Raw genomic sequence first — 26,118 nt, forward strand, 5'->3', positions numbered from 1 at the left:
GAAGTTGTTAACAGAAATATGAGACTAGAAGATTAATCAGAACTGATGAGTAAAATGGGCTTTAAGACTGAGAAGAAGGTAAAATGTTTGGGTATGATTAGGACAAATATGAGCTGTAAGATACTTCAAAATTATGATACGAAGTGAACTTGAAGATGTATGGACTTCAGCTCAAAGAATTCTGGGAAATGAAGTCTAGACATCTTCAGATTGAAACACTGTTCTGAGGAATTAACCCTTCAAAAGGAGACCTACCACATTATTCTCTTGACCAGGGACCACACACAGTCCAGATGCTGCCATGTACGTGCTCCCAATAGTTTTGATTTTTTCAACCCCACTAAATTTAGGCTTTAGCAGCAGCTGTTGAGGAAAAAAATGTATAGTATTTAGGAGTTGTCCATTCTCTCTCTTTATAGTTGTACGAAAGGCCAGGTTTTCTGGAAAAAAGAGCCAACTCAAGTTGAGCTTCTGCAGATACAGAATTCAGTCTAATATTTTCAATTTTTTGCAGATATCTTAAGGATAGAATGCATGTGATTAATCTGCATGACTTGAGGTTTGGTGTAATGCTTTCAACTCTCAAAATGCCGATAGACAAGCCACGCTTTTTAATTTGTCACTTTTCTATTACTGAAGGCTACCAAGTCAACATGAACCGTTATCCTGCTAACATAATAAAATTAAAATGCTGTACAATATTTTGGCTTAATATAGGAAGTCTTCAGTTATTTTTGATTATAAAGTTTAGTCCAATATTGTAATAGCTTTCGAAGGTCAGAAGAATCAGCTCCCATGTTCTTCCAATCTGAAGATGCAAAGAATGGAACCTGGAGCCATTCTGTGGTACAAATATTATGTGGTACAAATGAGTTATGTTCTTTCCCTACCAGTCTTCCCAACTGATTCCTTGGAACCAGGTAAAAAAATAATAATAAACCCTGTCAATCAAACTTGACTCCTAGTGATCTCATTGACACAACCCTTTTTTTCTTGGCAACAGTTCTTTCTGCCAGATTGTTGTTCAGTTTCCCAGTCAAGTCTACAACTCTGGTATTTCCCTGGCAGTGTCCTATTTGGTTACAGGTAGTTCTCAACTCACAGCCATTTGTTTAATGACACTCAAAGTGACAAGGGCACTGAAAAAAGAGGCTTATGACCCTTTTTTCACACCACTGTAGCATTCCCACTATTGTATGGTCAAAATTCTGATGCTTGGCAACCGACTCATATTTAGGACGGTTGCAGTGTCCTTGGGTCATGTGATCACTTTTTTGTGACCTTCTGACAAGCAAAGTAAATGGGGAAACCAGATTCACTTAACAACTTATCAAATGCGGTGGTTCACTTAACAACTGTGGCAAGAAAGGTCGTAAAATGGGGCAAAACTCACTTAACAAGTGTCTTGCTTAGCAACAGAAAAGTTGGGCTCAGGTGTGGTTATACGTCAAGGACTATCTGTACTAACCAGGCTTGATCTTTCTAGGTTTTCCAGTTCAGACAAGGTTAGCAGTCCCAAGCCGAGACACACCCATCATCCACCAACTTTCAAAACCTCATGTTGGAGTTGGATGTACCTTTTGTTTACATCTGTTTCAGATTGTTGTCTATTAAGACTAAAGGATGGCTAAATCACATAGGTGAACAAGCCCTGCTAAATATTTGAGGAGAAGGTTCATCCGAGTTCTCAAGTAACAAATCTACATATGCAGAGCAAGCGTTTCTCAACGTTGGCAACTGGGAAGGCATGTGGACTCCAAGAATTCCCCAGCCAGCACGTTGAAGTCCACATCTTCAAGCTGCCAAGGTTGAGGAACAGTGAACCCAAAGTCAATAAGGAGATACCTCATCAAAATCAGCAATGATCTCATTCAGGAGACGAAGACATTCCAGTCCTTCCTTGTTGACGTCGCACTCCGTATAAAATACCTTGAAGTCGGGGACTGAGGCAAACATGACACACACACAGTCGTAAGATTGATGATACCAGTCCTGGGGGACATGTAACAATAGGTTCATGAACAATCACTTTCAACGTAATGCTCTACTCCCACCCACCTCTCTCCACCCACCTCTTTTAACCAAGGCAACAATGACACACAAAGTTCCTCTCCAGTAAGTCCACCGAAATTGCACAAGTCAAAAATTAGGTGCTATACAAAGGAACCTGCCACGCCGACTTGCATTAAGGGGTGCTACTCTTTTTTTGTGTGTCAGCCAGCACACCCATATTTCTTCCAATGTTTCATTCATTTGCCATTTGTGTGTGTGTGTGTGTGATGCCTCTTTTGTCACCCCTAAGAATCTATAGTGCACAACAAGCCCTTAAGAAGTAACTGTCTAAGAGGCAACTGGACTTTCTTGATTGTCTTTGAAGATGTTTTGCTTCTCATCCAAGAAGCTGCTTCAGCTCTGACCGGATGGTGGGGAACGGAAGGATTTATACTCCTTGCAGACAGCTGGTCATTTGCCTTCTTTTAGAGACTCATTAAGGCCACTTGGAGGGTCACCTGAGTGGCGCAAATGGGTGTGGAGCCTTCTTGAAACTGCTGAAAGGACTCTGTTGTAGAAACATCTATCTAGATGATGTTGTATCCCTCCCCCTCTGTTGAGAGAGGGCTGTTCTCTTTTGACCAAGATGGCCTCTTTGACCCCTCTTTCAAACCAGAAGTCCTCTCTGCCCAAAATGTGGACTTTGCTGTCTTCGAAAGAGTGGCCTTTGTCTTTTAAAAGCAGATGGACTGCTGAATCTTGTCCTGATGGGTTTGTTCTCCTATCTTGTGCCGTGCATTTGTGAAGTGGTTGGTTTTGTTTCCCCAATGTACAGATATGCACATATCTCAGTGCATTGTACTGCATATACCGGGTTGCTCAGCTTGTGTCTGGGTGTTTTATCCCTGGAGTGGACAAACCTCTGTCTTAGTGTATTCTTGGGTTTAAAGAGTGCACACATGCTCTGTTGGCTGAAGATCCTCCTGAGTTTTTCAGATATTCAGATACTGGAGTTCTACAGTATTATGATGATAAATTTTATTTATGTAGCATCTCCCTCAAAAGAGCCCTCCATGGCTTAGGAGCCATAGTTGTGGATGAGGTGACATTCCAATAACCTTACAGTGATTTTCATAGTTTTGGCTTAGCTTGCGGTATGAATCCAGGTCCTGTGGCTTGTGAATCATGGCTTACGACTTACTGTTATAACTAAACAAAATCAAGGTGACTTAATCAAGGAGCCAGGCTTAATACGTTGTATGAACCAGTCACTGAGAATGGGTTTTCTACCAGTACCTAGGATTCTTTCTTTTTTAATTTGAGGGCAATGTCAGTGAATGACCTCTTCAAGTGCTACCAGCACCTTCAACCAAGTATCTGCTATGTAACATCACAGTGAACTTTTCCATACCTCATTTAATTTGTCCCCAATAAAATGGGCTGCCACATGAGCTGGGAGGACATTTTCAAGCAGTAGCCTGTTTACATTCTCCATGGTTTCAAATGACTCATGTTCCTTTTTGAATTTGTTTTTCTGTAGGCAATCCAGCCGACAATAATAGTCTATCTGCAAACAAACAAGGAGTCAGGAATTAGTTCCCAAAACTATCAGCAACAAAGTTTATTTCATACTGATGTTGCAAAGATTAGAAAACAATTGATTTATGGCAACAATTGATTTATACAATGACTAATCCAACTGACTTTGCATGTTTCAGGAATTCCTATAAATTTTACTTTTAAATAGACATGCATAGGATCTGTCTGTCTGTCTGTCTGTCTGCCTGCCTATCTGTCTGTCTGTCTGTCTATCTGTCTATCTATCTATCTATCTATCTATCTATCTATCTATCTATCTATCTATCTATCTCTATCTATCTATCTATCTATCTATCTATCTATCTATCTATCTATCTATCTATCTATCTATCTATCTATCCCTATATCTATATCTAATTTACAGAGGCACCCATCTCATGAGCAAGTGACTCTGGACAACAAACAACAAAACTAAAACAATAAATTGTGCTTCTAAAGTGGGCAAGGCGTTGTATTTTCTTAACAACAGCACAAAGTGGTCCGTTTCCATTTTTTGGCACTTAAGCTTATCCACCTAAATCACTGTTCATTCGTTTTTCTGAATTGGAATGGCTATAGATGGATAATTTGCCTTATTATATTTTAATATAAAAGGCCCAAATTTGTACAGACACGTATCTTCCATATGGGGATTTATGCTCAGATCCGTGCAATCATAGCCACTTCACAGGCATAGAGCTCAAACAAGTAAAATTATTAACAAGAATAATATCAATGATTGCTAAGTCATTATGGACAGCCCAGAGCAATGCCTTGGGATAAACAATTAAAGGCAGTTTAAAATAGAAATGTGCTTTTCGGGGGGGAAATTAGACTATGATGAATGCTTTATTTGTGTACCGAAGGGCTGGGATTTGTTCTTTTGGTTTTGTGTGCATCGCTACACGGGGATAATATGTTTCCACTATTAGGAAGCGGATGTACCCAATGCACTGGTTGGAACTCCATCAGAAAATGACGTTCTGGTGAAAAAGGAATCTGTTTGATTAATATCTTCCACCGTAACACCCCCATGGTTCAAAAACTTTGCTCTTGTCCTCTTCCAATGTAATTTTTGAGCTTTAAAGTTGTGCGTTAAGAAAATAATGAGAAAAGTCAGCTGTGACATCACCATCCAGCTTTATGTTTGTCCAACAATGACTTTCAATGACCTGCTCCTACATAGTTTCATAGTTCAGTTTTTATTGTATATGTTGTCATTTGATACATTTGTTCTGTGAACAAACAATGATGACAATGACAGATGTAAAGAGTAATAATAATAACAATAATGATGATGATGATGATGACGATAATGATGATGATGATGATGACTGATAGAAAGACACTTCTGGGTGTTGGGGTCAACTTCCCCAATTACTGGGCTGAAAATGGAGGAGACACAGACATAAGCCATACACAAATCCATACCTGCTTGGACAACAGAACCAGAGTTATATAAAAAAGTGCCAGGTACAAATTGATCATCACTATGGGATTTTTTATAAAAAGCCTGAAGTAGAAAATAAAAGAACAAATTAGAACAATTCCATGAAACACACATGTTTATGATTGAAAAAGTTCAAAAGTTTGAACTACAGAATGCATAAGAAAGAAAACTTGCACTAATATTTGTTAAAAGTATCTTCCTCAAGAGAAACAGTGAAGTGGCTTTCAGGAAGGAAGGGAGGGAGGGAAGGAAGGAAGGAAGATAGGGAGGGAGGGAGGGAGGGAGGGAAGAAGGAAGGAAGGAAGGAAGGAAGATAGGGAGGGAGGAAGGAAGGGAGGAAGGAAGGAAGGAAGGAAGGAAGATAGGGAGGGAGGAAGGAAGGGAGGAAGGAAGGAAGGAAGGAAGGAAGGAAGGAAGGATGGAAGGAAGGAAAGGAGAGAGAAAAGGAAGGAAAGAAGGAAAGGAGAAAGAAAGGGAGGAAGGGAAGGAAGGAAGGAAGGGAAGGAAAGGAGAGAGAAAAGGAAGGGAGGAAGGGAGGAAGGAAAGAAGGAAAGGAGAGAAAAGAAAGGGAGGAAGGGAAGGAAGGAAGGAAGGGAAGGAAAGGAGAGAGAAAAGGAAGGGAGGAAGGGAGGAAGGAAAGAAGGAAAGGAGAGAAAAGAAAGGGAGGGAGGGAAGGAAGGAAGGAAGATAAGGAAGGGAGGGAGGGAGGAAGGGAAGGAGAGAGAAGGAAGGAAGGAAAGAAGGGAGGAAGGGAGGAAGGAGAGACAAAAGCATGTGTGTATGAGAGGAAGGGAGGGAGGGAGGAAGGAAGGAAGAAAAAAGGAAGGAAGGAAGGAAGGGAAAATGTGAGCTCATTTCGAACTTGTTAGAACGTTCATTTCACTGCTCAAAATAAAGCATGTAAATAGAAGAAAGGCAAATGCTATTTATAACAGTGACATCAAAGAAACAACCCAATTGCCCCGTATGGCATTTTGTAGCACCCACTCCAAACTATAGGCACCAATATTTTCAATGGCAAATGGTGTCTTAAAATAGTCTGCAGAGACCTGAGTAACTTTCATCTCTTCCACTATTACTTTGCTATCGTTTTCATCCCACTCCACCCCACCATCTGCCCTGGCAAAGTTACTCTTGAGATACAAGCTCTTTCCTACCTCTGTGCACAGTCCGGCTCACAGGTGACATACGGATTGCGGTTAAATATGACGAAATACCCCACGACGGCTCCTGAGAGCAGCATGAGCTTGAGTTCAAAACTCATTCGGAGGAACACGGAACACGCCATGAAGCTCAGGAGGCAGCAGTAGGCATAATACTGGTAGAAAAGAAGGATTAAAGCGAGAGTTAGCAAATGTTTTCATGTCAAGAGTACTAGCAGAGGTTCTCTTGTCCAAGCAGGTTACCCAGGGCTGGGCCCAAATCTGTACTTTTAAAATATTACATCCCTCTTCACTCACCGGGTAGATCATACTAGGTGATCCATCTTCAATACCTGAATGGTTTCCTGGCAGCTGTTTTTTTGGGGGGGATGGGGTGGGGAAAGGGGAAAAACATAAATAATGATTGAGGTGATACAATGGGCTTCACACAAGAAAAATCGTGAGGAGACAACTTAACAAAAATACATAAGAGGGCTGACAAAAAAAACTATAGGCAATCCCTGACTTAATGACCATGGTTGACCACAAAATGTCCATTTCTAAGCAACCTTTAAGTGAGTTGTGCCTCATTTCCTGCCCATCGTCATTAAGCAATTCACTGCATTTGGTAAGGGTATCGTGTGGACATGTTTTCATGTCAGACTACTAGCAGAGGGCTTATTATTACTATTGTTTTAAAATATTGTGCGAGTCAAAATATAAACCTTGGCAACTAAGATCTGTGGACTTCAACTCCCAGAATTCCTGCTTGTCGGAAGCTGGGTGGGAAAGTTACAAATGGTGATCACTCGAACCCAGGACAATGCAACTGTAATAAATACATGCCAGTTTCCAAGGGCCCAAATTTTGATCATGTGACCAGGGGGACGCTGCAACGGTTGTAAATGCGAAAAAAATGAGTCCCTTTTTTTCCATGCTGAGCTAGTAACTTCAATCTGTCACTAAGTGAATGGTTATAATTCGAGGACTGCCTGTATAGATGACACACCCACACCCACAAAAAGTTATGCATGGGATTAATGTTTCAAAATAAACATTTCCAATGGATTCAAACTCATTTTAATCATTCGCATTCTGATTTTTTAACTTGGCTTTTAGCCAAGAGCATCAACAGAATATAAATGCGACACAATCAAGGTTGGATCCAAATAGAACAAGGTTCATTTGCAAATCTCCATCCTGAGATAAGCTCTTGTTTAAAAAAAGGCAATTTGTGAGCAACAGCCAACAAATCTATTCTACAGAAAGGAGATGGAAAAGCTAGATAAAGTCAGTGCAGCCTATAATCACAACATTATAGAGTATTTTCACAAGAACCTGTTGAATAGCTTACACCTGCTATTAAGCCCAAGCAATTATTCCAGCCAATAAAATCAGATTTTTACTCACTGGGTTGGAATTTGGCGAGGTTTGATGTCCATCAGGCTGGCTCACTAGCTAATGAAGACATTAAAAGCTGGTTAGGGAATGTTCTGGCGGCAGTTCAAAACACATACATTTATTACCAAAACAGTAAAGGTTTTCAAAAGGAAAAGAAGGGTGATTGAAGTTTTTTTTAAAATCCCATTTAAATCCCGCCCTTCTCCGAAGACTCAGGGCGGCTTACAATCTAAAGCACAAATCAATGTGCTTAGCAATAGCCTTCATTCTATGTATATGCCTACTTATTAGGGCTTTTGCCCCCCCAAGTGGCATTATTACAAAGTCAGCTTATTGCCCCCAACAATCTGGGTCCTCATTTTACCTACCTCGGAAGGATGGAAGGCTGAGTCAACCTTGAGCCTGGTGGGACTCGAACCTGCACTAATTGCAGGCAGCTGGTGTTACTTAAGGAGGCATTAGCCCACTGCTCCACCAAGGCTCAGAAGGGTGAACTGAAGAGGCTTCTTGGATGAGAAGTGAAAAATTTTCAAAGAAAAAAAAATAAGTTAGTGCCCTCCTAACCATACCCAAGCACTCCAAATTTGTTGGCAATGTCCATTTTGCTCTATGAGTTCATGGTGACCTAACCCTAACCCTAAGTGGAATTTTCCTCCAATGGGATTTTCCCATGTATTTTACCAGGAAACATAGATAGGGCAGGCTAGAAAGGTCTGTGCCCTCCTAACCATGCCCAAGCACTCCGAATTTGTTGCCGATGTCCATTTTCCTCTCAGAGTTCCTGGTGACCTAACCCTAACCCTAAGTGGAATTTTACTCCATTGGGATTTTCCCTTGTATTTTCCCATGAAAGATAGATTGGGCGGCCTAGAAAAGTCAATGTCCTCCTAACCATACCCAAGCAGTCCAAATTTGTTGGCAATGTCCATTTTACTCTCCGAGCTCATGGTGATGTAACCCTAAGGCCTTCCCATCATCCATGATTGCAGATGGGGGCAAGCAGGGCCACTGTGTGCTTCCCCATGAACATTCAACAGATGGCATTACCAGGTTGAAAACAGCAAGGATCAACAGCGAGCCGAGGGCAAGGATGGCCAGAGGAAGCCTGAGGGATGGCACCGTCTCTACTTTCTCAGAAAGCAGGCAGAAGTAGCGTGTCAGCGGCCATCGCTTTGCACAGCATTTCTGCCAACAAAGAAGAAAGGTTTCAAGTTGGCAAATCCACCACCGGTAGCACAGACGTTACATCACACCCTCCACGTATTTGCAGTTCTGAGGATAATTAGGACCAGAAATGTGCTTTTTAAAAAAGGCAACAGCAATTTGATTAGACTGCTGAAAGAGCCAGGAATAATTTCCACAGCTTTGTTTGGACACCTCTGAAGCCTCCTCTACAATCTGATGAGCTTCCGTTCAACTCCTATAATCCAGTACTCTGGGTAGTTCTTGACTCACGACCATAATCCAGCCCAACATTTCTGTCATTAAGTGAGACGGCTAAGTGAGTTTTGCTCCACTTCACGACCATTTTTGCCACAGTTGTTTTGAGTGGATCACAGCAGTTGTTAAGAGAGTAACACAGTTGTGAATCTGGCTTCCCCACTGACTTTGCTCGTCACATGACCCCAGGACACGGCAACTGTCAAAAACATGAGTCAGCTGCCAAGTGTCTGAATTTTGATCACGTGACTGTTGGGATGCCACAATGTTTGCGTGAAAAATGGTCGTATAAGTAATTTTTTTTCAGTGCCATTGTGCCAACTCTGAACAGCTAGTAAATGAACTGTTGTAAACTGAGAATTACTTGTGTTTCTTATTTTTTTTCTTCCTTCTCCCTCCCCTTCTTTCTTCCTTTTCTGAGGTCCTTCTAGATACCAAGTCAGAGACGCTTAGTTTATGCAGTCTGTCTGGGATCGAAATCAGGCTAAAAGTGACATTTGAGAGCCCACCCCTTATAGCCACATGGCAGATAAAAATGACATGAATTCTAACTCTAGATTCAGCCTAGGGCCTATCACACATGGGCTAGCAGCAATATAAATTAACATTTCAGCTAGATTAGTAAAAGGAGGAGGAAGGAAAGAATAAGCAAAAGCAGATTAAGAATTTGGAAATTCTAAATTCTCCAGAAAGGTCTGAATCTCTTCTGCTACAAAACTAGAGTCTAGAACGAGACTACAACGTTTTTTGGATTTGCACAAATGGGAGCAATGCATCATTCCACTTGCAGATCTGAAAATCTGAGCCGACAAGTTCACCTTTTAATAAAATGCATCTTTTAAAAGACCTTTTGCAATCTAGAGCAGTGTTTCTCAGCCTCAGCAACTTGTAAGTTATCATGCTGCCAGGGGAATTCTGGGAGTTGAAGTCCACGTATCTTAAAGTTGGTAAGGTGGAGAAACACTCGTCTAGAGATCTTTGGTTTCCCTTCTTTTTCCTTTTATACTTACCCAACAGTCATCCGCAAAGCAGACACACAAAATCAGCCCCATGATGACTGCTACGACCCCAAATGAGATTCCAAATGTTTGTGACCTGAAAAGGGATAATGAGGATTTATTTATTCAGCCTATGGCATATCACACATGGACTAGCAATATAAATTAACATTTCAGCTCCATTAGTAAAAAAAAGGAGGAAGGAAAGAGCAAGCAAGAGCAGATTAGGAATTCAGAAACTGTAAATTCTCCAGAAAGGTCTGAATCTCCTCTACCAAAACCGGACCCTGAAGATCTGGAGTTTGTTATTCAATTTTAATTAGGATCACGATCACCCATCCCGAGCACTTTTCTTTTCCTAACTGGCTTTTCGCTATGCAGGAAATATTTGATAAAATCACAGCTTTGGAGCAAAAAACAGATATGTAGAAAATTCCCTTTAAAATCACAGCTTTGGAGCAAAAAACAGATATGTAGAAAATTCCCTTTGCCTCATGCTTTTTTTTTTTGCAGATAAATCCTCCTTGAGTTGACGGAGGCTAGTAGATCAGGAGAGGTTATCGCCTCCATATCCTCTTTTATCTATTTTGTAATTCATGTTAATGTGTGACTTTCGGTGCCTAATCTTTCAACGTTCTTAACCTTTTAATGGTTTTATAAAATTGTTCATGGCATTGTAAGTTGCCCAGAGTCGCTAGATAATGAGATGGGTGGCATGTGAATTTAATGAAATCAATAAAATAAAATCTCTTGGCACTTAGACAATAAAGGTGCATGGAAAACCAGCACCTTAAGAAGAAAAAATTAGCCTGAGTTGCTATTTTATTTCCTCCTTACTCCATTCCTTAGTACTCTGTTCTGTGAGGGGGGGGGGAATCTACAATTTTGCAGAAAAACCTCTGAACATGCAAAGACAGTAGAGTTATGGAATAACAGAATAACAGAATTGGGAGGGACCTTGGAGGTCTTCTAGTCCAACCCCCCGTTCAAGCAGGAGACCCCATAAGCTTTCAGAGAAAATGGCTCTCCAATCTCTTCTTCAAATGTAGCTTTGTAGGAAAGAAAGTACTGGCCAATGTCATGTGTAGACAATCCTTGGGGTTCAGAAAAGACACAAACTGGATTGATTGCATAATAAAAATAAAGACAACACTTACTGTGATATAATGCATATCTGTACTGTAAACATGCAGAGCAAAACAATGCCAGCGCACACAAAATAACCTCTCAATTTGCGAATAGGAGTTGTACGATACTGGGGGAAAGAGAAAAAGATAGAGAAAAGGCTTCGATATATTCATAAAAGACCATCTTTGGGGGTGGCTTTGTCATGGAGAACAAAAAACAAATTATGAACAGAATGAAACCTGGCATACAACCTCTTTGCTCATAACATGTAGAACTGCAGGAAATCCTCTTTTTGCAACCAGGCATTTAGTGACTCTTTGAAGTTTACAATGGCACTGAAAAAAGTGACTTATGATTGGTCCTCATACTTATGACCGTTGCAGCATCCCCATGGCAACCGATATGTATTTACGATGGTTGCAGCATGCCGGGGCCAGGCTGATCACCATTTGCAATCTTCCCAGTCAGCTTCTGATAATCTGGGTTCGTTTAACAACCATGCGGTTCACTTAACAACTGCAGTGACCTGCTTAACCGCCATGGCAAAAAAAGGTGATAAAATCATGTATGATTCATTTAACAACGGCCCTGCTTAGCAACAGAAATTCTGGTCCCAGTTGTGGCGTGTAAGTCAAGGATTAACAGAATAACAGAGTTGGAAGGGACCTTGGAGGTCTTCTAGTCCAGCCCTCTGCTCAGGCAGGAAGCCCTATACCATCTCAGACAACCTCTTCTTAAAAGCCTCCAGTGATGGAGCACCCACAACTTCTGGAGGCAGGTTGTTCCACTGATTAACTGTTCTCACTGTCAGGAAATTTCTCCTTAGTTCTAGGTTGCTTCTCTCTTTGATTAGTTTCCATCCATAGTTTCTTGTTCTGCCTTCAGGTGCCTTGGAAAAGAGGTTGACCTTCCCTCTTCTTTGTGGAAGTCCTTAGATATCACCTCTTTACAACCCTACCAACTTACCTTCAAAAAAGGTAAGTAATATTCAAAGGAAAACTGAAAGTATCCTTTTCTAGGACACTGGTTGAAGCTAAATGAATGGAAGGTTTTGTCTCAGCCTAAAATTCTGGAAAACAGGAAACCATAAGATTGCATTTTGATTTGTTAAGGTGAGCTTCCTTTTCAAATGGTAAGCCCAAAGGACAACCGTTTTTGAGCTCTGAAAGATTTTTACCAAACATTCCTCCAATGTCTTAAGGTAAAGGTAAAGGCTCCCCCGTACATGTGTGCTAGTCGTTTCCGACTCTAGGGGCCGGTGCTCGTCTCCGTTTCAAAGCTGAAGAGCCAGCGCTTGTCCGAGGACATCTCCGTGGTCATGTGGCCGGCATGACTAGACCCCAAAGGCGCACGGAACGCTGTTACCTTCCCACCGTAGTGGTCCCTATTTTCCTACTTGCATTTTTTACGTGCTTTCGAACTGCTAGGTTAGCAGAAGCTGGGACGGGTAACAGGTGCTCACTCTGTTACGCGGCACTCGGGATTCGACCCGCCAAACCGCCGACCTTCTGATGTCTTACAAACCTCTTTTTCCAGTCCTGTTTCGACAAAGCACAGCAAAAAGCCACACAGTCCACGGAAATCATCTTTTTTACCACACCAGGGTCTGCACGAAGGAAAAGAAAACAGAAACTGTTATGCACCAAGTGTGAAATTCTAATTATTTTAAGTAAAGGATTCGTCCGTCAAAGAATCAGGCTATTAAAAAGACACGCAAGTATTTTGGAATTTAGACAAATCAAGGGAAACACAACACAGAGCAATAAAAAGGGGGACGGATATAAAACTTCCTACATTGTGTTTCACAACCTTCAGTCAAAACTGGATAAAAGGTGGAATATTGTTCTAAATAATTCAGCAGTTCTGAATGAAGGCTTCACTGGTTCCTGCATTGCAGAACCAAAATGTGTTCCTTAGAATTATCTACTCTCGTTGGTGTCTTTCTATTTGCTGCATTGTCTCTGAAGTTAAGACTTAATTTTGCTTTAAGTGCTTTTAAAAGCCTGTAACACTAAACTTTCTCATTAGCATCTAGCACAGAGAGAATTTTAGATGCAAAGTGGAAGCCAATTTAGAATCCCAGAAATGAACTGCAATATTAAAAAGTAACTGGCTGCCTTTAAACCCAGTCTTGGCCACATCATCCTGTCATACAGCATCACGGTCTGGTTTGGAAGCATCCCTGCTTCAGACAGGAAGGCGGTGCAGAGAGTGGTGAGGATGGCAGAAAAGACCGTTGGCAGTTCCCTCCCTTCCATCCAGAATGTGGCACATAAACGTTGCTTGAGCACGGTCCGCAAGATTGTCTGGGACACGATACACCCTCTTCACGACCTGTTTTCCTTGCTACCTTCTGGGAGGAGGGGGCTTCGTGGTATCCAAAGCAGAACATCCAGATTCAGCCACAGCTTTGTTCCATACAGTATTAACCTTGTGAACTCTAAAGCTTCCTCCTTCAAGATGAACAGTGATTAATAGTTATATGTTACTTATATGTAAGGGTGTATATAAGGTAAACGTAAAGGTAAAGGTTCCCCCGCACATGCGTTCTAGTCGTTTCCGACTCTAGGGGCCGGTGCTCATCTCCGTTTCAAAGCCGAAGATCCAGTGCTTGTCTGAGGACGTCTCCGTGGTCATGTGGCTGGCATGACTAGACGCCAGAGGCACACGGAACGCTGTTACCTTCCCACCGTAGTGGTCCCTATTTTTCTACTTGCATTTTTACGTGCTTTAGAACTGCTAGGTTGGCAGAAGCTGGGACGAGTAACAGCTGTTACGCGGCACTTGGGATTCAACCCGCCAAACTGCCGACCTTCTGATCGACAAGCTCAGCGTCCTAACCCACTGAGCCACCGCGTCCCTTATGTTGTATATAGTATGTTTTAAAGGTGTGTTGTTTATGTGTACACTTTGAAAGCAAGCAACTAAATTTCATTTTTAATGTGTTACGTTGTGCCCACAGGAAAAAATTACAATAAAGGCTATCTAATCTAATCTAATCATGTTTTTGTTTTGCAGCGATGAATCCAAAATAACAAAGGCAGTCCCCAACTTACAACACATTTATATTGTGACTGTTATACCGCCACTGAAAAAAAAGGACCTGCAATCAGTGCTCCCACTTATGACCATCCTGGTGACATGATCAAAATTCGGGCGCTTGACCAACCAGCATGTATTTAGGAGGGTTGACGCATCTGTGAGTCACATGGTTGTTGTTTTCAACCTTCCCAGCTGGCTTCTGACAAGCAAAGCCAATGGGGGATTCCACTTAATGACCCTATGACTCATTTAACAACTGCAATGATTCACATAGCAACCGTGGCAAAAAAAAAGGTTGTAAAATTGAATGCGACTCACGACCGCCTTGCTTATCAACAGAAATTCTACTCCCAATCCTGGTCATTAAGTCGAGGACTGCCTATAAAAACTACGCTAAACTGCAGGGCATCCGAGAATGAGTCAAGAAGATTTTTGTAACATTTCCTTTAGCAGGAATTGAAGCCGTGGTGGGATTCAAATAGGTGAACAACTGGTTCTTTGTGCAGATGCCGCTTCTGGAAGTCTGTTCTGGGCCTGGGCAACAAAAAAATAGCATCCAGTTCTGCCGAAGTGGCGCAAACCGGCTGAATCCCACCACTGAACTGAAGATGTACCAGTTGAACCGGCTATAGACAGCCCGCGCAAGCCCAAGATAAAAAGATGACACTCTTTTTTTTCTTTTACTAAAAACAGAGAAGGAACCTCTTCTCCTTCTCCTGTCTGCAAGAGGAGCGATTCTGCTTTCTTACCTGGCTGAACTTAGGCCCTCGATGGTGGACATCATTTTATCGTTAATTTCTTCTTCCATTCTTCCTTTCTGAGAGGTATTTCTAAAAGAAACAAAAGGGGAAAAAATGTCACTATTAAAAAGGATTCAGAGAAACGACTAGGACGGCAGGTGAACCTCCAGCGTTCGGTAGAAGCCCACCTCCCAAGCTGGAGAACAGAAATATTCAAAAGTGGTCCAGTTTGGTCCACTTGGATATCGAGAACGGGAAATTAGAGTTGCGAAGAGACAGAAATGTAGCCTGTATATAAACTACTGTACAGGAAAGATGCTCCTTTATCCTCCCAAAATTATACAAGGCTGGAACGGTTGCTGAACAGATTTGTGCGATTTTGTGGCTTGTGGCACTAAAGTCAAGAAAATTCTGCGGTTGGATTCATATTCATAACTCGGCTTGTTTGGCGATGGCTAAGCCTGACATGGGAGCTCAGTTAAGGAGTTCATAAACCACGATTTTTGGCTTAGCTTGCTGTACGTGAGTCCAGCCACTGTTGCCTTTTTCACCTGTCAGAGGGGATGTCAGCTGGCTTTAGAGCAGAGGTGTCCAACCTTGGCAACTTTAAGATCTGTGGACTTCAAGTCCCAGAATTCCTCAGCCAAGGTTGGATTACCAGCACACTGGGGAAAACAACAACAATCAATGAAAGTAAAAGAGGAAGAAAAACTCACTTATAGGTTAGAACAGAAGGAGGACATAACTGGTGCAGTCTAGATCCATCCCAACTAACAGATAGATAGATAAAGAGAAAGAGAAAGAAAAGGTTGATGGAACACATAGATCCAGGCCAATAATTAGCAAATCAATTAAAACATTTCCCTCAAAATCACAGCAACAGCAATCTCTTCTGGGATACTTGCATCCTACAAAAGGAACCGTAAATTATTATTTTTTTTAAAAAAGGCTTATGTACCTTCTTTAAAAAGTTTGAAGGAGCCAATTTAAAAGTGTAAGAACCAATTAAAATATCACTAGTTCATGCTGTTCAAAACCACATAAAGCAATAACCAGAAAACATGTACATGTTTGTGTTGCCTAATCATAATCATAATAGTAAAGTTGAAAGGGACCTTGGAGGTCATCTAGTCCAACCCCCTGCTCAGGCCGGAAACCCTGTACCATTTCAGACAAATGGCTGTTCAGTCTCTTCTTAAAAACTTCCAGTGTTGGAGCATTCACAGCTTCTGGAGGCAGGTGGTTCCACTGGTTAATTGTTCTAACTGTCAGGAAGTTTCTCCTTAGTTCTAGGTTGCTTCTCTCTTTAATTAGTTTCCATCCATCCATATTTGTTTTACTTTGGCAACACACAGTAGTTAAAATGTTACATTTGGCATCAGCAGAACTGCATGTATTAGATTTAGATTTATTTGATTTTATTTGTATCTCTCTCTCTCTCTCTCTCTCTCTCTCTCTATCTATATATATATATATATATATGTATATATATATATATATATATATACACAGTATATATATGTGTGTGTGTGTGTGTGTGTGTGTGTGTGTGTGTGTGTGTGTGTGAAATGTTTATTAAGCATTCAGAATACACTTGCTTAGTCCCAGATACGGGACAAATCTTATTTCCTGTTTCGGCCTAGCCCAAGGCCATCTACAGGCAGTAGCCACAGCAGTGGCAGCTCATATTTGTGTAAATTGTTTGGCTTGTTAGCAAGCCAAAAAATTTACATATATATATCAGAGATTTTGAGACAGCAGTTTCTAGGCACAGCAAAAGAAAGAAGAGTATAGGAAAATTTCAGAAGACAAGGGAAAAAAAATGTGTGACGTGTTTCTCTATTTTTCAAATTCCTCTTTGCAATCCTGACATTATGCTCATTGGGGAAAGAGGCGGAGGGGGGCTGCATAATCAGCTTAAATGCTTTGGGGTTTTTTCCCCACATATCCAACCACAGAATTCCCAAGCCCTAACTGCAAATTAAGGCTCTGCTTCCATCAAGTCAAAAAATTTCCTTTCTAACAATCAGCTTGAACTATGGTGCTGGAGAAGACTCCTGCGAGTTCCTTGGACTGCAAGGCGATCAAACCGGTCAGTCCTAGAGGAGATCAACCCTGACTGCTCTTTAGAAGGCCAGATCCTGAAGCTAAAACTCAAATACTTTGGCCACCTAATGAGAAGGAAGGACTCACTGGAGAAGAGCCTAATGCTGGGAAAGATCGAGGGCAATAGAAGAAGGGGACGACAGAGAATGAGGTGGCTGGATGGAGTCACTGAAGCAGTAGGCGTGAGCTTAAATGGACTCCAGAAGATAGTAGAGGACAGGAAGGCCTGGAGGAACGTTGTCCATAGGGTCGCGATGGGTCGGACACGACTTCGCAACTAACAACAACAAACAATCAGCTGATTCTGCTTACTACAGTTAAAAACCATGGTGCCAGGATTTTCAGAAGTCCTAGTCCCTACATCTCATCAGGTGGGACAAGAAGAGACTAACGAATGATTGAAAAGTAGTGCCTGAGAATCTCAGTTTGTGGCCGGGAAAATGGTAAATAATATTTCTGTTACAATTAGCCTCCATTTCTTTCGGAAAACCCTACACAGAAAAACTGAAAAATAGTGGTACAATTTCTATGTAGGTGAGCTTATTCTTGTGCAATGGGTATATTTGTGTACACAGAGATATTTGTGTGTGTGTGTGTGTAATATTGTTACTTTTACATTATACAGGCAATTCTTGATTTACAAGCACAAATGAGGCCAATATTTCTGCCGCTAAGAGAGACATTTGTTAAGGGAAATTTGCCTCATTTTACGACCTTCCTTGCCACAATTGTTAAGTGTTGCTAAGTTAGTGACGCGGTTGTTAAGTGCTCTCTGACTTGGGTTGTTTTCTTGCAGACATGTCATTACCCAACTGTGTAACATCATCAGTGCTAGGAGGGAGGAGGTTTGTGGGAAGGACGAAAGAGGAGTGTGGGATCCTTGGCGCTCTCTGAGTTTGGTTGGGGTTTTTTTTGCAGACATTTCACGACCCAACTAGGTAACATCATCAGTGCTAACAACCGAGCCCGGAGAGCTCCAAGGAGCCTACAGTTCAATCCTGAGCTACAAATGTTCTCTTCTCTTGGTGATCTTCTGCTGAACTTCCCTTCCAGGGGGACAGTTTGGAGTTTATACAGACTCTCCTTTAATTGCATTGCGCGTGTTGGTCTTTGATCTCTCTCCTTCCTTACGGAGCACTTTGCAGGCTGGAAGGTTAAGAAAAGGTACTGAAGCAAGCTCTTAAGCAGTCAGCAAAGAATAAGATGAAACTTGCCTCTCGGAGGTCCTCTGACGACTTGCGAGTTGCAGGGCTATCTCCTAAGCCAGAGGAAAAGCACGGAGAAGAATGCTTTACTTTTTTAAAGAAGTAAATAATGCATATACATTTTGTACTCTGAATATTATAGGTACCTAATAAATAAAGGTGATCTAGACTCAATTCTCCAAAAGAGAAAAAGTATCGTAAGCGGTTGGGAGCTGCTGTAATGCCACCTTCAGAAGTAGGAGGAGGAGAACAAGGGCAAAAGCCTTGTGACCACTACAAAACTGCTCAACAGAATTTTCCATCCTCAATCTTTGCAGCTCTTTCCCCCATGGATGCAAAATTATGAACTTAACTTATATCCTATCTTATGTCCATTACAAATGGGAAACACAGTCGCTGTAGGAGGAGTGGCAGAAGCTGGGGATGGAGTTAAAAGAGGGATCAGCCTAGAATCCCTACGTAGCCACAAGCAAACTAAATCCGATCACCCTTGAATTCCGTTGACCCCTATCTAACTCCAAGCAGCGGCTAACTTTAGTTGAGAAGATCCCTGTGCGTAGTCATGAGTAGTAGCAATAGATCAGTTTAATAGGACCTTTGCACGTGGACTTGTTCTTTCACACCTGACAATGACAGACATGAAAAGGAATGTGTTCCCGTATAGCCATTTTTCAATTCCTTGTTTTCCTGTTCATGCTTGCTTCCGTATCTCACCAAAGGACTTGGAAGACAATTTTGAAGAACATACAGCCAAGATTCACCTTCCTGCGTCTGCGGTTGGGCGCAGAAGTCTCACTGCTCACACTCTCTCGGTGGTTGAGGTGAGAAAAAGGACGCGCTGCACCCCAAGATTCCAAGTATCGTGACATCCGGACAGAGGCCCTCATCTTCAAGCCATCCTGCACTCTGGATTGAGGAAAATGATTGTTGGTGGCACGCTGTTTTGACTAACGAGAAAAAGAGAGAGAGAGAGAGAGAGAGAGAGAGAGAGAGAGAGAGAGAGAGAGGGAGGGAGGGAGGGAGGGAGGGAGGGAGGGAGGGAGGGAGGGAGGGAGGGAGGGGGAGAGAGAGAGAATATAAATGATTACATTGGGCACATTATTTTATTTTATCTTCTGGAGTCCTTAGTGCTCTCTGAACTTGGTCGTTTGCTTGCAGACATTTCATGACCCAACTCAGTTACATGATCAGTGCTGGTGAGTGTGAGGTTTACTCCCTGTTTATATACCGTAGATTGCCCTGCAGTGTTGGTGGCGATGTGGTTTTCTCCTCAGAGTTTCCTTGATTAGGTATTGTTTTCTGCTAGGTTGTTTGTCTGGGATTAATCCTTGCTTATAAAAGTGTTGGTTGCTGGAGAAGACGTGTTCTAGTCTTTTGGTTTCCTCCTTAGCTTTTTAAAATTGTCTTTTGAATGGCGTGTAAATGGTGTTTATCTCTGTATTTGTTGATGGCTGATTGGTCTGAATGCCAAACTCCCAGGAATTCCCTACAATTTTTGGATTTCACTTGGTTTCAGATGCTCACTTTCCCAGTTGAAGCTATGTTTGAGCCCTAGCACTGATGATGTTACCTACTTGGATAATGAAACGTCTGCAAGCTAACAACCAAACTCAGAAGGATCAAGGATTCCAGAATTCAAACTTTGGAGCTATATTCTCCTCTATTGGATCTGACATTCTATAGGCTGTTGCTGCTCCAAAGGCTCTTTGAGCACTTTAGAGTCCCACTATGGGTAAACAGGATTAAAAGAATTTACAAAAAAAAAACAGAAACAGAAACCAGTTAATAGCAAGCATTAACCTCCACCAATTGTGACTGGTAATGGGTTCGTGGGTCTTTACCCAAAGAAAAGCCACTTTTATCCAATTTTGGGTAATTTACCCTGGCTTGGGAAGCACTGCTCTACAAGAATGTAGTCTGTGCAGGGTTATTAATTTGGAACTGTGACTGCTTGTTGTCTGCTCTGTTCTGTAAAGTAGCACTAATAGCCTTTATTAATAAAAATATCTAAGGCAAACAGGATGCCATTGGCCTTGGAATTATATCAGAGCTATAGAAATTGCTGAAAAGCAGAGGGGGGGGAAAAACAACAACCCTGAACCTCTTTTGTAAGCCGAGCAAAGCAAACTAGGAGAATTCATTGTGCAACAGCTTTTTTTTTAAACAGTTCTTCTCAAAATGCTGGTAGAACTGCACTTAAAGCAAGCGTGGGAGTGTGAGGGCCTACTCTGTTTAATTACACACATTTAAAGAACAGCGTTCTGGATTCCTGAAGGGCTCCTTGGAGATCAAAATTTAAAAGCCATTGTTTCACTGGATCGGGGGTTCATGGCAACTGAACGTAGAATACATTCTCCTCTCCTTTTCCAAGCGCACGAGACCAAAATAAAACCTCCTGGGTTGCAGGCTGCAGTTTAGTTCAGCTTTTGATACCTCACCTGACCCTCATTATTCCCAATTTCTGTACCTGGTTACAATCACAACACATAATAAAGATCTAAAAAAAAAAAGGAGGAAGCAAGCAGAGAGCTGTGGGTTTGCAAAATATAATCGTCGGCCACCTGATCAAAGGCAAGATTGGTGTCAGCAGAAGAATACATACATATACATATACATATACATATACATATACATATACATATACATATACATATACATATACATATACATATACATATACATATACATATACATATACATATACATATACATATACATATACATATAGATACATACATACAACTGCCTAATATATAATCAGCCCAGGTTCGAATCTCAGATAAAGGGTATGACTGACTGATGAGAACATAAAGAGTTCGAAATGATCATCTCAGCCTCCCAAATTCTTTATTAGCAATTTGAATAATTTACACAAATAATGAGCTGTCATAAGTTGACTATATCCTGTGGATAATGTGTGTGTGTGTGTGTGTGTATGTGTGAATCTTTGGTTGTTCGGGTTTTTCCCCGCGTAGAACTAAAGGTGTAGGAGCGACGTCGAAACGTCGCTCCTACACCTTTAGTTCTACGCGGGAAAATGAACCCGAACAACCAAAGATATATATATATATATATATATATATATATATATATATATATATATATATATATATATATATATATATATATATATATATATATATATATATATATATATATATATATATATATATATATATATATATATATATATATATATATATATATATATATATATATATATATATATATATATATATATATATATATATATTTATATATATACACACACACACACACGCACACACACACACACACACACGCACACACACACACACACACAACATCACTCAACAGTATTTTTAGATTAGTCTTATTTAAGTCCTCTCTGCATACTTCTGTTTCTTTTTTCTTTTTCTTTTCAGCTTTCTATTTTGCATGGACATGCCACAGACACTCAGATGTGGCTGAATAACCCGAAATGAAGTGTGCAGCCTTGACTTTTTCATATCCCTGCTTTGCAACCACCAGCTTCGGCTTGCCTCCAGAAGCAGTGAGTGTTCCATCCCTGGAGGTTTTCAAGAAGAAACTGGACAGTCATTTGTTCAAAATGGTATAGGGTCTCCTGCTTGAGCAGACCTCCGGGGACTAACTCTGTTATTCTGTAATTCTATAATTCCCGCTAGTCATTTCTTTCTTTATTATAGGCACTGGCCAACATGGCATTTAGATGGTCTTCTCCTATCTTCCCTAAAGGCTCTGGATCCTTTTGTCCCTCAGCTTTCTGTGTGGATTTCTCAAGATGCCAATTGTTTCTTCAATTATTCCAGATGTGAGGTTTCAATTCCTTCCTTTCTATTTCCCATCAATTATCTTCCCTCTCTGCCCAACAACTTTGTAGCTTGCTTTCCTAGCTCCTGTATGAAAGGCTTAATTATCCCTGAGTGATTCCCCTATTAGTGCTAGCAACTTTTTTTCCTGAGCAATTCATAGCTGGACTAGTTTACACACCACCACTTCCCCCCAGTGTTTCTTAACTTTGGCAACTCTTAAGACGTGTGAACTTCAACTCCCAGAATTCCCCAGCCAGCCTTGCTGGCTGGGGAATTCTGGGAGCTGAAGTCCACACATCTTAAGAGTTGCTAAGACTAAAAACGCTGATCTATGCTACTGTACTGGTTTGCACATTTTTAGTTTTCCATGAGTGCAAACTCAACCATTTGTGAGCTGCCCAATACATCATGTTAAACCATGACACAGCATGACACGTGTGAAACAAGGAGACCACTCGTAGGGTGTGTGGGTTTTCATTTTTCTTTTTACATCCAAGAATGCCTACCCTGGGGTCAATCACCAAATAAGTCTTGATGTTCATGGTTTCAAGATAGGGATCCCGGAGATGCCCGTTTCCTTCTTCCACCTCATAAGCTTTGCCGAGATGATTGAGGGTTGCTTCTGTGATGTGCACGCGGCTGCAAAGAGGGCGGAGAGAGACAAGTGTACAAAAGGCTGAAATGTTTGCAGAAACGCCATTCCCGGGAATCGATTACCATTACAATGGCTCCTGCCGATAACTCTCTGCTGCCACACATTTGGCAGCCAAAATCAAGATTCCTGGCAGGATTGCTCCTGAACAGCTCAGCTGGATAGCATGATAGAGCATCCAGTCATGCCAATTCACATAAAACTTGGCGCAGTGTTTGCTACTGTTTTCAGAGAGGGGGGGAGAGGGAGGGAGAGAGGGAGGGAAGGAGAACAAGAAAGAGGGAGACAGCAAGAGCAAGAAAGTGAGGGAGGGAGTGAGAGAGAGAGAGGGAGAGAGGAAGGGAGGGAGGGAGAGAGGGAGAGAGAGGGAGAGGGAGAGGGAGAGGAAGGGAAAAGGGAGGGAGAGAGGGAGGGAGGGAGGGAGAAGAAGGAAGAGACGGAGGGAGGGAGAGGAAGGGAGGGAGGGAGAGAGGGAGGGAGAGGAAGGGAGGGAGAGAGGGAGGGAGGGTGGGAGGGAGAGAGAGGGAGAGAGAGAGAGAGAGGGACAGAGGGAGAGAGGGAGCGGAAGGGAGAGAGAAGGGGAGAGAGGGAGAGGGAGAGGAAGGGAGGGAGGGAGAGAGAGAGGGAGAGAGAGGGAGAGGGAGAGGAAGGGAGAGAGAGAAGGGAGGGAGAGGAAGGGAGGGAGGGAGGGAGAGAGAGAGAGGGAGGGAGGGAGAGGGAGAGGAAGGGAGAGAGGGAGAAAGAGGGAGAGAGAGAAGGAAAGTGAGAGGGAGGGAGAGCGAGAGACCCCCCAAAGATCATCTTGTAAATTAAATCTGAACCTAGCTTGGTTTGAGGGGTCCTTGGTGCTCTCTGAGCTTGATTGTTTTCTTGCAGACATTTCGTTACCCAAACTAGGTATCATCATCAGTCCTCTAAATACCTTACTTCAACCCCAAGCTACAAATATTCTCCTTTATTGGGTGTTTGGTTCACACATCCCACACCACAGTATGCTTTATTAATTTGGATCCCCTTTGTTCTCTGACAAGCTATACTTGGGCATCTCATGCAAACCCAAGAGGAGAGGAGAATGGGGGGGGGGGAGCAAAGGAAGGCACTGAATAACAATGGAACAAGGTCTGAGGAGGGTGTCATAATTCTGGCTCACCCGCGTGACAGCCCCTCTTTCCTCATGTAGTCTTCTTGGGAAAGTGCAATTAGAAGCAGGGAGGAAAAGACTACATGAATGTCACGAGTTCCTTCAAGGGAGAAGAGAATGCACATAAAGGAAGCCACAGTTACCAGCACAAAGGATTGGATAAAATATAATACAGTAGTTAGAAAATAGTAGACTTCCTTGTCACACAAGTCTTTTTATCTGAAGAATAGACCAGGCCAGTTTGGAAGAAGATTGTGTTTCTGGGAAGGTCCTTCAGCCTGTTCAGTGACCAAACAATTAAACTAAATAAAATAGCAGTCCCCACTCATGGTTGACAGATGTAAGGATGTCACAGCAGCTCCGCCAAACAACAATTAAATTATTCTTAAATATCTGGGGCTAAGAGGGAATGCAGGTGGACACACACATCCAACATCCTCCAGCATCTCACCACTGTTCCTTGCCACCCTCTGCATCTACTACCAAAAGCAACCATTTCACATGGTCTCTATGCAGGATCAGTGTCAGGTGCAAATAACCAGGAGTATACATTGGAGGCAGGGACGCGGTGGCTCAGTGGGTTAGGACGCTGAGCTTGTCGATCAGAAGGTCAGCAGTTTGGCGGGTCGAATCCCGAGTGCCGCGTAACAAGAGTGAGCGCCTGTTACTCGTCCCAGCTTCTGCCAACCTAGCAGTTCGAAAGCACGTAAAAATGCAAGTAGAAAAATAGGGACCACCACGGTGGGAAGGTAACAGCATTCCGTGCGCCTTTGGCGTCTAGTCATGCCGGCCACATGACCACGGAGACGTCCTCGGACAAGCGCTGGCTCTTCGGCTTTGAAACGGAGATGAGTACTGGCCCCTAGAGTCGGAAACGACTAGCACGCATGTGCGGGGGAACCTTTACCTTCACCTTTTATACATTGGAGACAAAGTAGAGTTTATTGTTGCTTAGCTAAACCCAAGAAACTAGTCAACTAACAGTTCATACTAAATTGGTGCTAGATGAAAGTCAACAGAATTCATGGGTGGGCTGGATTTGGGTCTTTTGTGGCAACACAATGACTCCAAACTAATGACATGCTTACCTCCATCTACTAACTCTGCCTGCTATTCTACAGCCAGCCTTGTTTATTTTCTGTTTTCTCTGCTTTTCTTCCTCCTTCCTTTGATTCCCCAATACAGTATGGATTTCAGACCTGTTAGAAGCCCCCTTCTTGCTCTTTCCCCACTATGTCTGTCTACAAAACACTTGGCAATATTGCTCTGATGAGTACCATCCCTTTCAACGAACGTAGTGCCAATCAAAATGACTACTACGTGCTTGGCAAAGAGGCACCCTCAAGAGAGAGTGGTAAGTGGCCCATTGTGTTTTCAACTGGAAGAAGACTTCATTCAATTTTAATTCAGTTTCACACTGAAAGCACTTTTCTTTCCTCTCCTTCCTTGCTTAAATAACTTCTGGGTGCTTCGCAGTCTACACCCTTCTCCAAGAGTTTACTCAGCTGGCTTGCATTGAGGGTTTTCAGGAAGCTTCACAACATGCGTTGAGCAGTACCACCTACTTACTAATACACGCACACACCCCAAAGCACTTTCCAATGTTATGGAAAGAAAATAGCAAGTGCCATTATTTGTACTTTTCTACAAAACGAGAACTGGTGACCTGAAAGGAACTAATGAAGACTAACAATAGATCTCAGCCTCAGTTGAAATAATGGAGGAAGCAGAATGCCAATATTGTTTGATTTTGCCCCAACGCCCAACAATGTGTCATGCTATCATTTATTTGAGATTTTATCAGCTAGCTAGGTGAATCAATAGGACTTTTGGTCTTCAAAAGCTTCAGTCTAGAAGACTCCAAGGTTCCTTTCCTACTCTGTGATTTTGTTATTCTGTTATTCAGCCAAGTTCACTCATCCAGATTCGTTTGTTCATTCATTCGTTCATTCATTCATTCATTCCCAGGAATAAAACACAGAACAGCAGAGAAAACTCACTCATTCCTAAGACGAACCCTCAGATCTGAAAATGGATGAAGGATGATACAAAGAGCTTTGAATTATCCCGCCGGTTAGGATACTGTATACAAAATCTCAGCGGTGGAATTTGGTTCTTTTTTCTCTTTTGTGGTCAAACATTTGTGTTTTCAAAATATTCTCTGCCTTTCATAAGCAGGGAAGTGTTTTTAAAGGTAAGAGTTTGCTCAATTAAATGGCCACGTTCTGCCTTTGCAGTTCTCTGGTTTCATCCTGAACAAGCAAGATGTTGGCAGATATGCAATCATAACT

General features: G+C 42.0%; 1 protein-coding gene across 1 annotated transcript in view; it reads right to left on the reverse strand.

The window, feature by feature from the left end:
• ADCY7 (adenylate cyclase 7) overlaps window positions 1-26,118 on the reverse strand; it is a 70,902-nt gene that overhangs the window by 5,902 nt on the left and 38,882 nt on the right. Inside the window, exons 10-24 of the mRNA XM_081335757.1 lie at window positions 22,541-22,673; window positions 18,984-19,169; window positions 18,232-18,275; window positions 14,921-15,001; window positions 12,654-12,735; window positions 11,159-11,256; window positions 10,014-10,098; window positions 8,611-8,748; window positions 7,573-7,620; window positions 6,481-6,534; window positions 6,178-6,338; window positions 5,002-5,083; window positions 3,404-3,559; window positions 1,846-1,992; window positions 256-363 (exon numbers count right to left, since the gene is read on the reverse strand). Of these exons, the coding sequence (XP_081191883.1) occupies window positions 256-363; window positions 1,846-1,992; window positions 3,404-3,559; window positions 5,002-5,083; window positions 6,178-6,338; window positions 6,481-6,534; window positions 7,573-7,620; window positions 8,611-8,748; window positions 10,014-10,098; window positions 11,159-11,256; window positions 12,654-12,735; window positions 14,921-15,001; window positions 18,232-18,275; window positions 18,984-19,169; window positions 22,541-22,673 (1,603 nt within the window). The remainder of the gene's footprint in view (window positions 1-255; window positions 364-1,845; window positions 1,993-3,403; window positions 3,560-5,001; window positions 5,084-6,177; window positions 6,339-6,480; window positions 6,535-7,572; window positions 7,621-8,610; window positions 8,749-10,013; window positions 10,099-11,158; window positions 11,257-12,653; window positions 12,736-14,920; window positions 15,002-18,231; window positions 18,276-18,983; window positions 19,170-22,540; window positions 22,674-26,118) is intronic.

The sequence above is a fragment of the Vipera berus genome (assembly GCF_964194415.1).
Source record: "Vipera berus genome assembly, chromosome: 10".
Classification (NCBI taxonomy): Eukaryota; Metazoa; Chordata; class Lepidosauria; order Squamata; family Viperidae; genus Vipera; species Vipera berus.